The 12,768-nt window shown below is 39.5% G+C and overlaps 1 protein-coding gene across 1 annotated transcript in view; it reads left to right on the forward strand.

The window, feature by feature from the left end:
- Positions 1–12,768, forward strand: part of ANKAR (ankyrin and armadillo repeat containing) — a 93,313-nt gene that overhangs the window by 70,828 nt on the left and 9,717 nt on the right. Inside the window, exons 16-20 of the mRNA XM_053598378.1 lie at positions 1,919–2,025; positions 4,916–5,038; positions 9,154–9,312; positions 10,597–10,714; positions 12,585–12,694. Coding sequence (XP_053454353.1) covers positions 1,919–2,025; positions 4,916–5,038; positions 9,154–9,312; positions 10,597–10,714; positions 12,585–12,694 — 617 coding nt within the window. The remainder of the gene's footprint in view (positions 1–1,918; positions 2,026–4,915; positions 5,039–9,153; positions 9,313–10,596; positions 10,715–12,584; positions 12,695–12,768) is intronic.

Below are 12,768 nucleotides of genomic sequence, written 5' to 3' on the forward strand. Positions count from 1 at the left end.
TCCAACTCCTGGGCTCAAGCGATTCTCCTGCCTCCGCCTCCCAAGTAGCTGGGACTACAGGCACCCACCACAACGCCCAGCTGTTTTTTGGTTGCAGCTGTCATTGTTGTTTGGCGGGCCCGGGCTGTATTCGAACCCGCCAGCTCAGGTGTATGTGGCTGGCGCCTTAGCTGCTTGAGCCATAGGTGCCGAGCCAGCATGTGAAATTTTAAAAATTTAGAAATTTTAACTTAGTGATTTATTCTAATCATCTTTATAGAAATAAACTTTTTTTTTTTAGAAATAAACTTTTTATGGAAAAAAATAGTAACTGTAAACTTAAGTACTTAGCACATAATATTTCTTTTTATTTTTTATTGTTGGGGATTCATTGAGGGTACAAGAAACCAGGTTACACTGATTGCATTTTTTAGGTAAAGTCCCTTTTATACTTGTGTCTTGCCCCCCAAAAAGGTGTGTCACACACCGAGATCCCCCACCTGCTCCCCACTTTCCTCTCTCTGCTATTCCTTCTCCCCACTCCCCTCCCTCCTTCTCTCTCTCTGCTCTCCCCTTCACCTACCCCCCACTGTGTACTAGGTCATTAACTGTCCTCATATCAAAATTGAGTACATAGGATTCATGCTTCTCCATTCTTGTGATGCTTTACTAAGAATAATGTCTTCCACTTCCATCCAGGTTAATACAAAGGATGTAAAGTCTCCATCTTTTTTAATAGCTGAATAGTATTTCATGGTATACGTATACCACAGCTTGTTAATCCATTCCTGGGTTGGTGGGCATTTAGGCTGTTTCCACATTTTGGTGATTGTAAATTGAGCTGTGATAAACAGTCTAGTGCAAGTGACCTTATGATAAAAGGATTTTTTTCCTTCTGGGTAGATGCCCAGTAATGGGATTGCAGGATCAAATGGGAGGTCCAGATTGAATTCTTTGAGGTTTCTCCATACTTCCTTCCAAAAAGGTTGTATTAGTTTGCAGTCCTACCAGCTTAGCACATAATATTTCTTCAATAAATGATAACTATTGGGCAGCGCCTGTGGCTCAGTGAGTAGGGCGCCGGCCCCATATGCCGAGGGTGGCAGGTTCGGACCCAGCCCCGGCCAAACTGCAACAGAAAAATAGCCGGGCGTTGTGGCGGGCGCCTGTAGTCCCAGCTGCTCGGGAGGCTGAGGCAAGAGAATCGCGTAAGCCCAAGAGTTGGAGGTTGCTGTGAGCCGTGGGACGCCACGGCACTCTACCCGAGGGCGGTACAGTGAGACTCTGTCTCTACAAAAAATAAATAAATAAATAAATAAATGATAACTATTATTATTCCTTCATAGTATAGCATTTCTAATTTCTTCACTTTGTAACTATTATAAAGCCATCCACAATTCTAGTAATAAATTCTCCATGTTTATTCACTTTCGCCTTTTAAAAAAATAATTCAGGCCGGGTGTGGGGGCTCACGCCTATAATCCCAACACTGTGGGAGGCTGAGCAGGGAGAATTGCTTGAGCTTAGGAGTTGAGACTCCAACTCCTAAAAATATGAAAAACCCAGTTGGGCGCCATGTCGAGGGCCTGTAATCCCAGCAGCTTCCAGAGGCTGAGGCAGCGGGAGGCCCACAGCCCAAGAGTCTTAGGTTGCAGTGAGCTATGACGCCATTGCACTTTGCTCAGGGCATAGGGTGGGACTCTGTCTCAACAACAACAACAACAAAAGAGCAAAGAAATAAAAATAAAAAATAAGCAAGGAAATAAAATAAAATAATAAAAAATAATTCAGGACTATTCAAATATTTTCATTTTGTAATTTACTAACCATATTACCTTAGGACACTTTATCAACCAAAAATTTCAAGTTGTGTTTAACATTAGCATCTATAAGACGGGGGAAAAAACTATTACATCATTGACGTATGCACTTTTAACAGGTGTAGCCCATACAAGCAATCCTGTTAGTCAACAATACATCGTAGAGGAAAATGCCTTTCCTCTACTTATCCAATTACTAAGAAGTCACCCTTCTCCTAACATCAGGGTATGTACAAAGGTTTACAATTTTTTTCTGGTATAGTAAAAATTAACAGAAATCTCATTTTAAAGAATAATTTGTGCCTTTATGTAAGTTCACAAGTGTAAAAAATTTAGCCTTTTAAACAAAATCCTAGAAGTTTTAAACAAAGGCATTGCTATCAACCATAAGATAGTAGTAAATTTTATTAAAATACGATTTCTTCAAACATGACAAGAAAGTCTTATATATCTTTACTCTTCAAATAAAGTTTTTCCTCAGCTATTTGATTGCTTAGTCACAAAAATTCTTCCCTACCTCTTCAGGTACTGATGGCAAAAATTGGGTAGGGATGATGGGGATATGTGACTTATGTGGCATATTCTCAAATACAAGTGCTACACCATCAAAACAGCCCTACCTTCCCTCAGCAGTCTTTATTGGCTGGCAATTCTCTCAGTGCTGGACATTCTGAAGAATTATTGTGAGTTGTTGCAGAGTCATTCATTCAGCCACTTAATTCTAGTAAAATGCCTTTAATAAAATAACATTCAGGGAGAGGAGAGGGAAAGATGGGCGGAGGGAGGGTGTATTGGTGGGACCACACCTATGGTGCATCTTACAAGGGTACATGTGAAACTTACTAAATGTAGAATGTAAATGTCTCAACTAAGACATTCTACAAAATGTAGAATGTAAATGTCATAACTATGAAAATGCCAGGAAGGCTATGTTAACCAGTGTGATGAAAATATGTCAAATGGTATATAAAACCAGTGTATGGTGCCCCATGATTGCATTAATGTATACAGCTATAATTTAATAATAAATAAATAAAATTAAAAAATATATAAAAAGAAAAAAATTATAAAATAAAATGATATTCATAACTATTCAAATCCTTTTACCAAGGCTTTAGAAGTTTGTGACATCTATATAGTTGGTCAGGCAGGAAGTTCTAACAGCCAAAAATATATGTTCTTCTCAAAATTTGTTATGGGCTCCGTTGTAGATGAGGAAATAAAAATAAAATAGGAGGGAAACATGCAAGTAAACAATATTGTTTCTTTTAAGGAATGTGTTTGTTGTCAGGAAAGATGTCTTAAGTGATGTAGCCTTTCTGGCTATGAAAGAGATTATTTTATGATAGGAGTAAGGAAAAAGCATATGCTAGCAATCTTTTGGATTAAATAATAAATAAAAAGTACCCTGTGTGGTGCCTGTGGCTCAAGGAGTTAGGGCGTCAGCCCCATATGCCGAGGGTGGCAGGTTCAAACCCAGCCCCGGACAAAATGTAAATAAATAAATAAATAGTACCCTGACTTTAAGTACAAGTAAATTCCATAAGACTATGGAAGATACCATATAAAAATACATTTTCATGGGAGGCACCTGTGGCTCAGTGGGTAGGGTGCTGGCCCCATGTATGAAGGTAGTGGGTTCAAACCCAACCCAAGCCAAACTGCAACAAAAAAATAGCTGGACATTGTGGCAGGCACCGTAGTCCCAGCTACTTGAGAGGCTGAGGCAAGAGGATCACCTAAGCCCAGGAGTTGGAGATTGCTGTGAGCTGTGACGCCATGGCACTCTACCGAGGGTAATAAAGTTTGACTCTGTCACAAAAAAAAAAATACATTTTTATTTTAAAATGGGCATTTTTGTGGCAAAACAGTTTACTTCAAAATTGCATCTATCTATATTTAAGTATATATTTTCAATGAGTTTTGACACTTGTTAGAACAGAAATACATTACTTTTCCTCAAGCTAAGATTCTATATTGGACAAAATATTTTTAAATAATTCAACAATCATGCTTTTAGAATGCGTATATATATGTATTTCTTTTTTTTTTATTTTGAGATAGAGTCTCAAGGTGCCACCCTGGGTAGAGTGCCATGGCGTCACAGCTCACAGCAACCTTAAACTCTTGTGCATAAGCAATTCTCTTGCCTCAGCCTCCCAAGTAGCTGGGATACAGCTGCCACAACATCCGGCTATATATATTTTTTTTTTAGAGACAGAGAGTCTCACTTTGTTGCCCTCGGTAGAGTGCTGTGGTGTCACAGCTTACAGCAACCTCCAGCTCTTGGGCTTAGGCGATTCTCTTGCCTCAGCCTCCGAGTAGCTGGGACTATAGGTGCCTACCACAACGCCTGGCTATGCCATTTTTTTTATTGCAGTTTTCATTGTTGTTTAGTTGGCCCGGACCAGGTTCAAACCTGCCACCGTAACCACTGTGCTACAGGTATTGAGCCTAGAATGCATATCTTTTCTTATAGAAATGCGTAGGGTAGCACTTTAAAAACTTACCTATTGAGTCTCAATAATATACAAAGTTCATCTTCCGAAGGGGCTTCAGACTATCCATTAAATGACCCCAGAACAAGAGGAAGAAAAGGTGATTCTTCAGTACTACTTCCAAAAACTTTGCTCAAATTAATAGGCATTGCACTAAAACCCTACAACTCAGTGATCAAGAGCTGACAAGCAGTTCAAGGCAGCTTGTTAAACCATGCCAGAAAATTAAAAAAAAAAAAAATTGTGGATGGGATACAACTATGCTCTTAGGATAATACCTCTCCACATGTTGTGCTGTCCCCCCAGTATCCTCAAGTGGTACTCCGTGGTCGTCTCTGTACACAAAGAAGAAGGATGTTTTCCTAGCTGTTAAAAATTATGAGCAACATTCCTCCAGAAGTTGCAAGTGCCACTATTTAAATATAATACTAGCCAGAGAATTGGAACCAGTGGATTATATATTATTATATTTTATCAGATTTTTACAGTATCATTCCACAATGTATTCTACATAAATGTTTGTACACTGAAATATGTTATTTGATAAAGCATGAATAAAAATAAATTGATTTCTTTTTCTTTTTTAAATAAATTGATTTCTGAAAACCACATATTTAGGTCGAAGTGGCATTTTCCTTGGCATGCATTGTCCTGCGAAATGATTTGCTACAGAAAGACTTACGGGAAAATGAAGGGTTTGAGTATGCTGATGTTCTTTATCTCCTTCACTCCACTGATAAGGTATATCAGAGCTCATTTAAAAGTAAATGGTTTGTAGGCCACAACCTCAAATTATTGTCAGATAGACTTCTTCCTATTCGAATGTAGCATTTATGAGAAGAAATGTAAAATAACTCTTTGTAGGTCATTAGTAACAATGTGATAATACAGCTTCCTATTTTTCAGAGTTGTCACATTTCATCTTTGAGATGCAGCAGTTTTAATGGCTTGGTGATGAGCCAAAAAAAAAAAAACCCACCCAAATGTCTTCTGTCCAGGATCACACCTTTAACTTAACTTAACCCTCAGTTCATCTGCTTTTTACTCAATACTCTAAACTGATTAAATCATTCCTTTAAAATTTTTTTTTTTTTGAGACAGCGTCTCAAGCCGTTGGCCTGGGCAGAGTGCTATGGCGTCCTAGCTCACAGCAACCTCCAACTCGGAGTCCAGTGATCCTCTGGCCTCAGTTTTTCTATTATTAGTAGAGATGGGGTCTCGCTTTTGCTCAGGCTGATCTTGAACTTGTGAGCTCAAGCAATCCACCCACCTCAGCCTCCCAGAGTGGGGTGGGGGTGAAAATGAATTTGTGTTATTTTTTTAAAATATCACATTTAACTCTACTATAGCACACAAAAAGAAAGTGCTGCTATAAAATTATGGCAAATAGTGGGGTGAGAAAGCTAAATTAATGTCTACTGACCCGCTTGGGCCATCTCTACTCTGTTACCCATCTTTCTCTTCCATTGCCCTGTTCCTCATGGACGCTCTTCTCCCTGTCTACTACACAATCCCCTCTCTCGCATTCTCCCTTCCCTCCCAGTCTGTTACCACCTGTTTTACTCTCTGGACCCTATATTTGGCTCATAATAGATACATCCTGGTGCATCAGTTCTACAAATATAGGGGATATTAGAGAACTAGGTTTAAGGATAAACCAAAAGATTGATCCAGTCTTGGTCAAAATTTTTAATTCTAAGAATCATCACAATGACAAGTTAAAAGTTTTCTAGGGTTTCTTACACTATATTAAGTTTGTCTCAAAACTACTTGCCCCACGCAAGCACATCAGTACTCTTCGGGCTTTAGAGAAAGTGCTTGAACTACTGTGGTCCTTAATAAAACCTATAGTGGGAGACATCACATTACACAGACTGTAATAGAAATTAGTGGGGAGAGATAGTCAGCGACTATATGTTGCTGGATGTATAGCTACTGTGTGGGTAATGACAGAAGTGTGATAAAAATTATATTAGTTAATCTAGATTCTTAAAACTCCTAGCTAGATTATTTACATGGAGATGCAATCGTTATTTTTTTGTTTGTTTTTTGTTTTGGGTTTTTTTGAGACAGAGTCTCACTAGGTTGCCCTTGGGAAAGTGCCGTGGTGTCACAGCTTACAGCAACCTCAAACTCTTAGGCTTAAGCAATTCTTTTGCCTCAGTCTCCCAAGTAGCTGGGACTACAGGCGCCTGCCACAATGCCTGGCTATTTTTTTGTTGCAGTTGTCGTTGTTTAGCTGGCCCGGGCTGGGTTTGAACCTGCCAGCCTTGGTGTATATGTCCGGCGCCCTAACCACTGTGCTATGGGCGCCAAGCCTAGTTATGTTATTTTTTAAATGACAAGTTCATTATTCTAATGCTATAAAAGTAGAATAATATGTGAGATAAATTAGTCTTATTTTAGTTACTGTTAGTCTACACTCCTTTTTTTTTTTTTTTTTAAGATGGAGTCTCACTCTGTTGCTCTGGGTATAGTACTGAGGCATCATAGCTCTCATATCAACCTCAAACTCTTGGGCTTAAGCCATAGTCTTGCCCTGCCTCCTGAGACTCTAGGTGCCTGCCACAACACCTGGCTAGTTTGTCTATTTTTTTTTTTTTTAAGTAGAGATGGGAGTCTTACTCTTGCTCAGGCTGGTCTCGCATTTGTGAATCAAGTAATCTACCCACCTCGGCCTCCCAGAGTGCTAGGATTATAGGCACAAGCCACCGCACATGTAGACCTGGTAGTCTACTCTTTCTTATTTAATCAAAATATATGGCCTAATTAATTTTAAATGTAGTTTTGAACAAATGTTAGTGAGCATGATTAATAGGCACTCTTCTCCCATTCATAAAGTGAAAATTAGCAACCAGTGGCTATAACCAGCTCATTAGATCGGTAAAAAGACATAGACACATAACTGTCTATAACATAGAAAGGTTATATGAAGTAAAGTGTGTAAGACAGTTCACATCATTGACCACCTCGTATATACCAGTTTGTTATAATCCCTTAGGTGGTCCACTTATAGAAGTTCTACTATATTTTTTATAGATTTCCACAGTGATAATGTAGGAGCAAAACCTACATGGAAAAGAAGTGGAAATGGGTGAAGTCTTCCCACTTCCCTCTAGCGGACCTTGCTACCCAAGGAATGCCTCTTTGGCTCATTGCCCATGGCCCTTCGTTTCTAATTGGCTCAAGGTTTCTATTCTGCTACCTGTTGTTAATCCACCCTTTGTCCATGACTGAGTCCTACCTAGTTCTTTATTCCTTTGGCTATGCCTAATACCTTCTTGCCTATGGCCAGGTGATTGTGTGTGTGTGTGTGTGTGTGTGTAATTTTATTCGAAAAATGCTTAAATATCTCTTTGACCAGCTTTGGCAATTAGAAATTTATATCCAATCCTATTTCATCTATATATCCACTTACTCCCCCTGTATTACTTTTGAAGCAAATATCAAGCATCTTATCATTTTTTTTTTTTTTTTGAGACAGAGACTCAAGCTGTTGCCCTGGGTAGAGTGCTGTGGCATCACAGCTCACAGCAACCTCCAACTCCTGGGCTCAAGCAATTCTCCTGCCTCTGCCTCCCAAGTAGCTGGGACTACAGGCACCCGCCACAACGCCCGACTATTTTTTTGGTTGCAGCTGTCGTTGTTTGGCGGGCCCGGGCTGGATTCGAACCTGCCAGCTCAGGTGTACATGGCTGGCACCTTAGCCGCTTGAGCCACGGGCGCCAAGCCAGAATCTTATCATTTTATCCATAAATATTTCAATATGTATATGTAACATTTTAACATGATTGATATGGTAGAGGAAAATTTATTAAGACTAATGAGTTCTCTATGTGTTACTACACTGTTCAAATGGCATATTAATAACAGAATTAAATTATTTTTAATATTAAAAGTAAAATTTAGTAGATTTTATCTTTTGGGACTTCTGGAAGATATATCATACATATACAGCTTTGGCAAGCAGACTAAAGGAGAAATTGGCTTTTGTTGTTTTCCCAGGCTCAAAATATTAAAGTATGATTTTTTCAGCCTGAGCAAATTAAAAAATATAACTCTAACAAAGTAAATTACTTTCTCCTGTTCTGCCTTAGATTATTGTACAATAGAATTTTATAAATTAACTTAAGAGATGATGTGTAGAGACAATCCCACAATGCATAAATGCAATATATATAGAATGTGGTACAAAGGAAGTTTTGATTTATCAATTCTACTTTGAAATATTGAAAATAAAAATATGTTGAAATAAAAAGGTGGTTGTTAATAAAATTATTACATTTCCTCTTTCCATTTAGGTTTTCATTTGAAATGCATAATCAGTAATGTAACATTATCCTTGAAATAATTTTTTTTTCTTCTACATGCCATACTATCTCTCTATTTATTTTTTATATATTTTTTGAGACAGAGTCTCAAGCTGTCGCCCTGGGTAGATTGCCGTGGCGTCATAGCTCACAGCAACTTCAAACCCCTGGGCTCAAGACCCTGGTCTCAGCCTCCCCAGTAGCTGGGACTACAGGTGCCCACTACAATGCCTGGCTATTTTTAGAGATGGGGGTCTCCCTCTTGCTCAGGTTCATCTCAAACTACTGAGCTCAAGCAATCCGCCCATCTCAGCCTCCCAGAGTGCTGGGATTACAGGTGTGAGCCACCACTCCCAGTCCTATTTCTCTATTTTACTTGTTCAATAACAGTCGGTAGCTGTTATCTGTTTTCCCCAATTAATGTCATTTTATTGCCAGTGATAAGAATGCAATATATTTTAATGGGCAAGGATTCAAAGTCCATAATGTTGAGTAACATGATAAATGAAGTAAGTTAAAGATAATGCACATTTTTCCTATTTCTAGGATATTTGCTTAAAAGCAGGATACGCATTAACCCTTTTTGCCTTCAATAATCGCTTTCAACAATATCTAATATTGGAAAGGGGAATAATCTCCATATCTATTTTTGAACGTTTTCTTGAATCAAAAATTGAAACTGAAAAGGCAATGGCAGCATTTCAGGTATGAAACCAGTGATTAACAATTCAAATGAATTAGTATGTTATTTTAGTGATAACTAAGAAATTTTTAAAAATGGAAGGGGATCCAGAAAAATGTTTACTGATTTGTAAAAATTTAGTAGTACTTTGCACACTAGCCCCTCCTACCTCATAAAACTATTATCTATGAGGATTTTTTTACTTATACAGAGTTAACAAGGCACTTTTGCTTTTATATCTTATCTGATGCTCCTAACGGTCCAGTGAGGTTGATAAGCAGGTAGTAGTATTTTTATCACATCCATATTATAAAGAAATAGGTGGAGAAACATGTTAGGATCCAAAACAGGTTTTCTAACTGCAAATCTTTAGCTGATTGCACTGATTCTTCATCCCCGTAAGACTAGATGTAGCTGGGTTCTTCTTAGTCTTATTCTCCCTTCATTTTCTATCCTGTGCCTTTTAGTAGGAGAATTTGCTATGAACTTGTACTTCTTTTTTTTTGTAGAGACAGAGTCTCACTTTATGGCCCTCGGTAGAGTGCCATGGCATCACACAGCTCACAGCAACCTCCAACTCCTGGGCTTAAGCGATTCTCTTGCCTCAGCCTCCCGAGTAGCTGGGACTACAGGCGCCTGCCACAACGCCCAGCTATTTTTTGGTTGCAGTTCAGCCGGGGCTGGGTTTGAACCCACCACCCTCGGTATATGGGGCTGGCGCCTTACTGAGCCACAGGCACCACCCTGAACTTGTACTACTAAGATGCAGACGTTGCAAATTTTATGGGAAGAATAACCTTGTAGGGGTGGCGCCCATAGCTCAGTGGTTACAGCGCCAGCCACATACACTGAGGCTGGGGGGTTTGAACCCGGCCCAGGCCTGCTAAACAACAATGACAATTGCAACAACAAAAAATAGCCGGGCATTGTGGAGAGCACCTGTAGTACCAGCTGCTTGGAAGGCTGAGGCAAGAGAATTGCTTGAACCCAAGAGTTTGAGGTTGCTGTGAGCTGTGTGATGCCACCGGTGCTCTACCACCCAGGGCAATAGCTTGAAACTCTATCTCAATTAAAAAAAAAAAAAAAAAAGAATAACCTTGTAGGAAGAATAATATGGCCTATTACAGCCACTGCTATACCCAGATAGCAACTTGTGCTCTTAACTTCTCTACCAACACTTGCTGGTTTTAGTGAATCCAATAAATGCCCCCTTTATCCTCCTATGAAGTATGAACAAAATCTTAAAGAGTTTCATTAGGAAAGCTGAGTAGATGTTCAATAATTCGATGCTTCTTTTTTGTTTTTAGATTATTGTATTAGCTAAAGTCATCACAGATGTGGACCATATTACTTTGTTTGCAAGAGGTGTTACTATTTTAGTTGATAGCCTGTATTCAGTTCAGGCCCCTACAATTGTCATGGCAGGTATGAAATGACTGAAGTTAACTATAACCACATAAAACTGTTTTCAAAAAGTTTTTTTGTAATCTGAGTAAGAATAAAATAATACACCTGATATCCTGTCACACAGTGTTAAGAATGAACCCACATTTATCTACATAGAACACCTTAGTAAGTCTACATGAAACAATGAGCATTCTCTGAGTAACTCTGAACATAGACGTTTATGCTTTCCTAATTATTTTCTCCAGGATATGAAATAAGAATTCAGCTATGGGGCGGCGCCTGTGGCTCAGTGAGCAGGGCGCCGGCCCCATATACCGAGGGTGGCGGGTTCAAACCCAGCCCCGGCCAAACTGCAACAAAAAAATAGCTGGGCGTTGTGGCGGGCGCCTGTAGTCCCAGCTACTCGGGAGGCTGAGGCAGGAGAATCGCCTAAGCCCAGGAGTTGGAGGTTGCTGTGAGCTGTGTGACGCCACGGCACTCTACCTGAGGGCAATAAAGTGAAACTCTGTCTCTACAAAAAAAAAAAAAAAGAATTCAGCTATGAACTGCCAACAACAAAATTTACACCTGCCTAGCTTAAAATAGCTGTGGCAGATTTCCAGTGGTACACCTATGTCCGGTTTCCTTTTGTCCAGTTGAGCACATTTGCTAACACTTAAGATTTCTCTACATCTGTATGCAACATACTGAAGAAAAGTGTGTCCAGGAATTCTGCATCTACTCTAGACTGTAACTTACCAGGTCACACATAATAGGTAATCAATGGTGCTTAGGCCAGGTATGTGGCTCACACCTGTAATACTAGTACTTTGGGAGGCCAAGGCAGGAGGATCGCTTGAGCCCAGAAGTTTGAGACCAGCCTGGAAAATATAGACTCCATCTTCACAAAAAATTGAAAAATTAGCCAGATGTGGTAAAATGTGCCTGTAATCCTAGTTATGCAGGAGGTTGAGGCAAGAGGATTGCTTGAGTCTAGAAGTTTGAGGTTATAGTGAGTTATGATGAAATATTGCACTCAAGTCAGGGTGACAGAGTAAGACTCTAAAAACCTTAAAATATATTCTGAAGCCATGGAAGGAAGAAAATCTCTAATTTTCAAATTTTTCCACTCTTACATAAACCTATATAACTTTATTGTTTCTGACATAGAACAAAACAATAATTTTGAGGAAAGTTTATTGTGCATTCTTTTAGGCTCAGCACTGTAGCACAGTAGTTACGGCACCAGTCACATACACCAAGGGTGGCGGGTTCCAACCCAGCCCAGGCCAGCTAAACAATTGCAACAAAAAAACAACCGGGCATTGTGGTGGGCACCTGTAGTCCCAGCTACTTGGGAGGCTGAAGCAAGAGAATCACCTAAGCCCAAGAGCTGGAGGTTGCTGTGAGCTGTGATGCCACAGCACTCTACCGAGGGTGACATAGTGAGAATCTGTCTCAAAAATAAAAAAATAAAAAATAAGTAAATATACATACTTTTGCACAGCTCAGTGGATAGGGTGCTGGCCACATACACCCAGGCTGGTAGGTTCGAACCCAGCCTGGGCCTGCTAAACAACAATGACAGCAACAAAAGATAGCCAGGCATTGTGGTGGGCACCTGTAGCCCCAGCTACTTGGGAGGCTGAGGCAAGAGAATCACTTATGCCCAGGAGTTTGAGGTTGCTGTGAGCTGTGATGCCAAGGCACTCTACTGAGGGTGACATAGTGAGAATCTGTCTCAAAAAATATATATATGTGTGTGTGTATTATATATATAATATATGCTTTTTCTCAGCACTGCTTCATCAAGAGATAGCTTTTGACTCAAACCTTTTCTAATGTTATGTATAAACAAATCAGCTTATGTCAGTTAAATAACATAAGCATGTTCTTGTTTAATTTTTAGGGAATTTAATAGCTAGCGTGGCTCATTCTAGAGGTGGTATTGCAGAAGCTTTTACCTCAGTAGGAACAATCCAACGTCTCTGCTACCATTTGTACTCAGGAGTAGAAGAGGTAAAAACAAAGAAAACTAATTCTATAATTGAATATGTTAAAAATATTATCTAACTCTCACTCTGGGCACTAAT

Source organism: Nycticebus coucang, chromosome 7 (genome assembly GCF_027406575.1).
Source record: "Nycticebus coucang isolate mNycCou1 chromosome 7, mNycCou1.pri, whole genome shotgun sequence".
Classification (NCBI taxonomy): domain Eukaryota; kingdom Metazoa; phylum Chordata; class Mammalia; order Primates; family Lorisidae; genus Nycticebus; species Nycticebus coucang.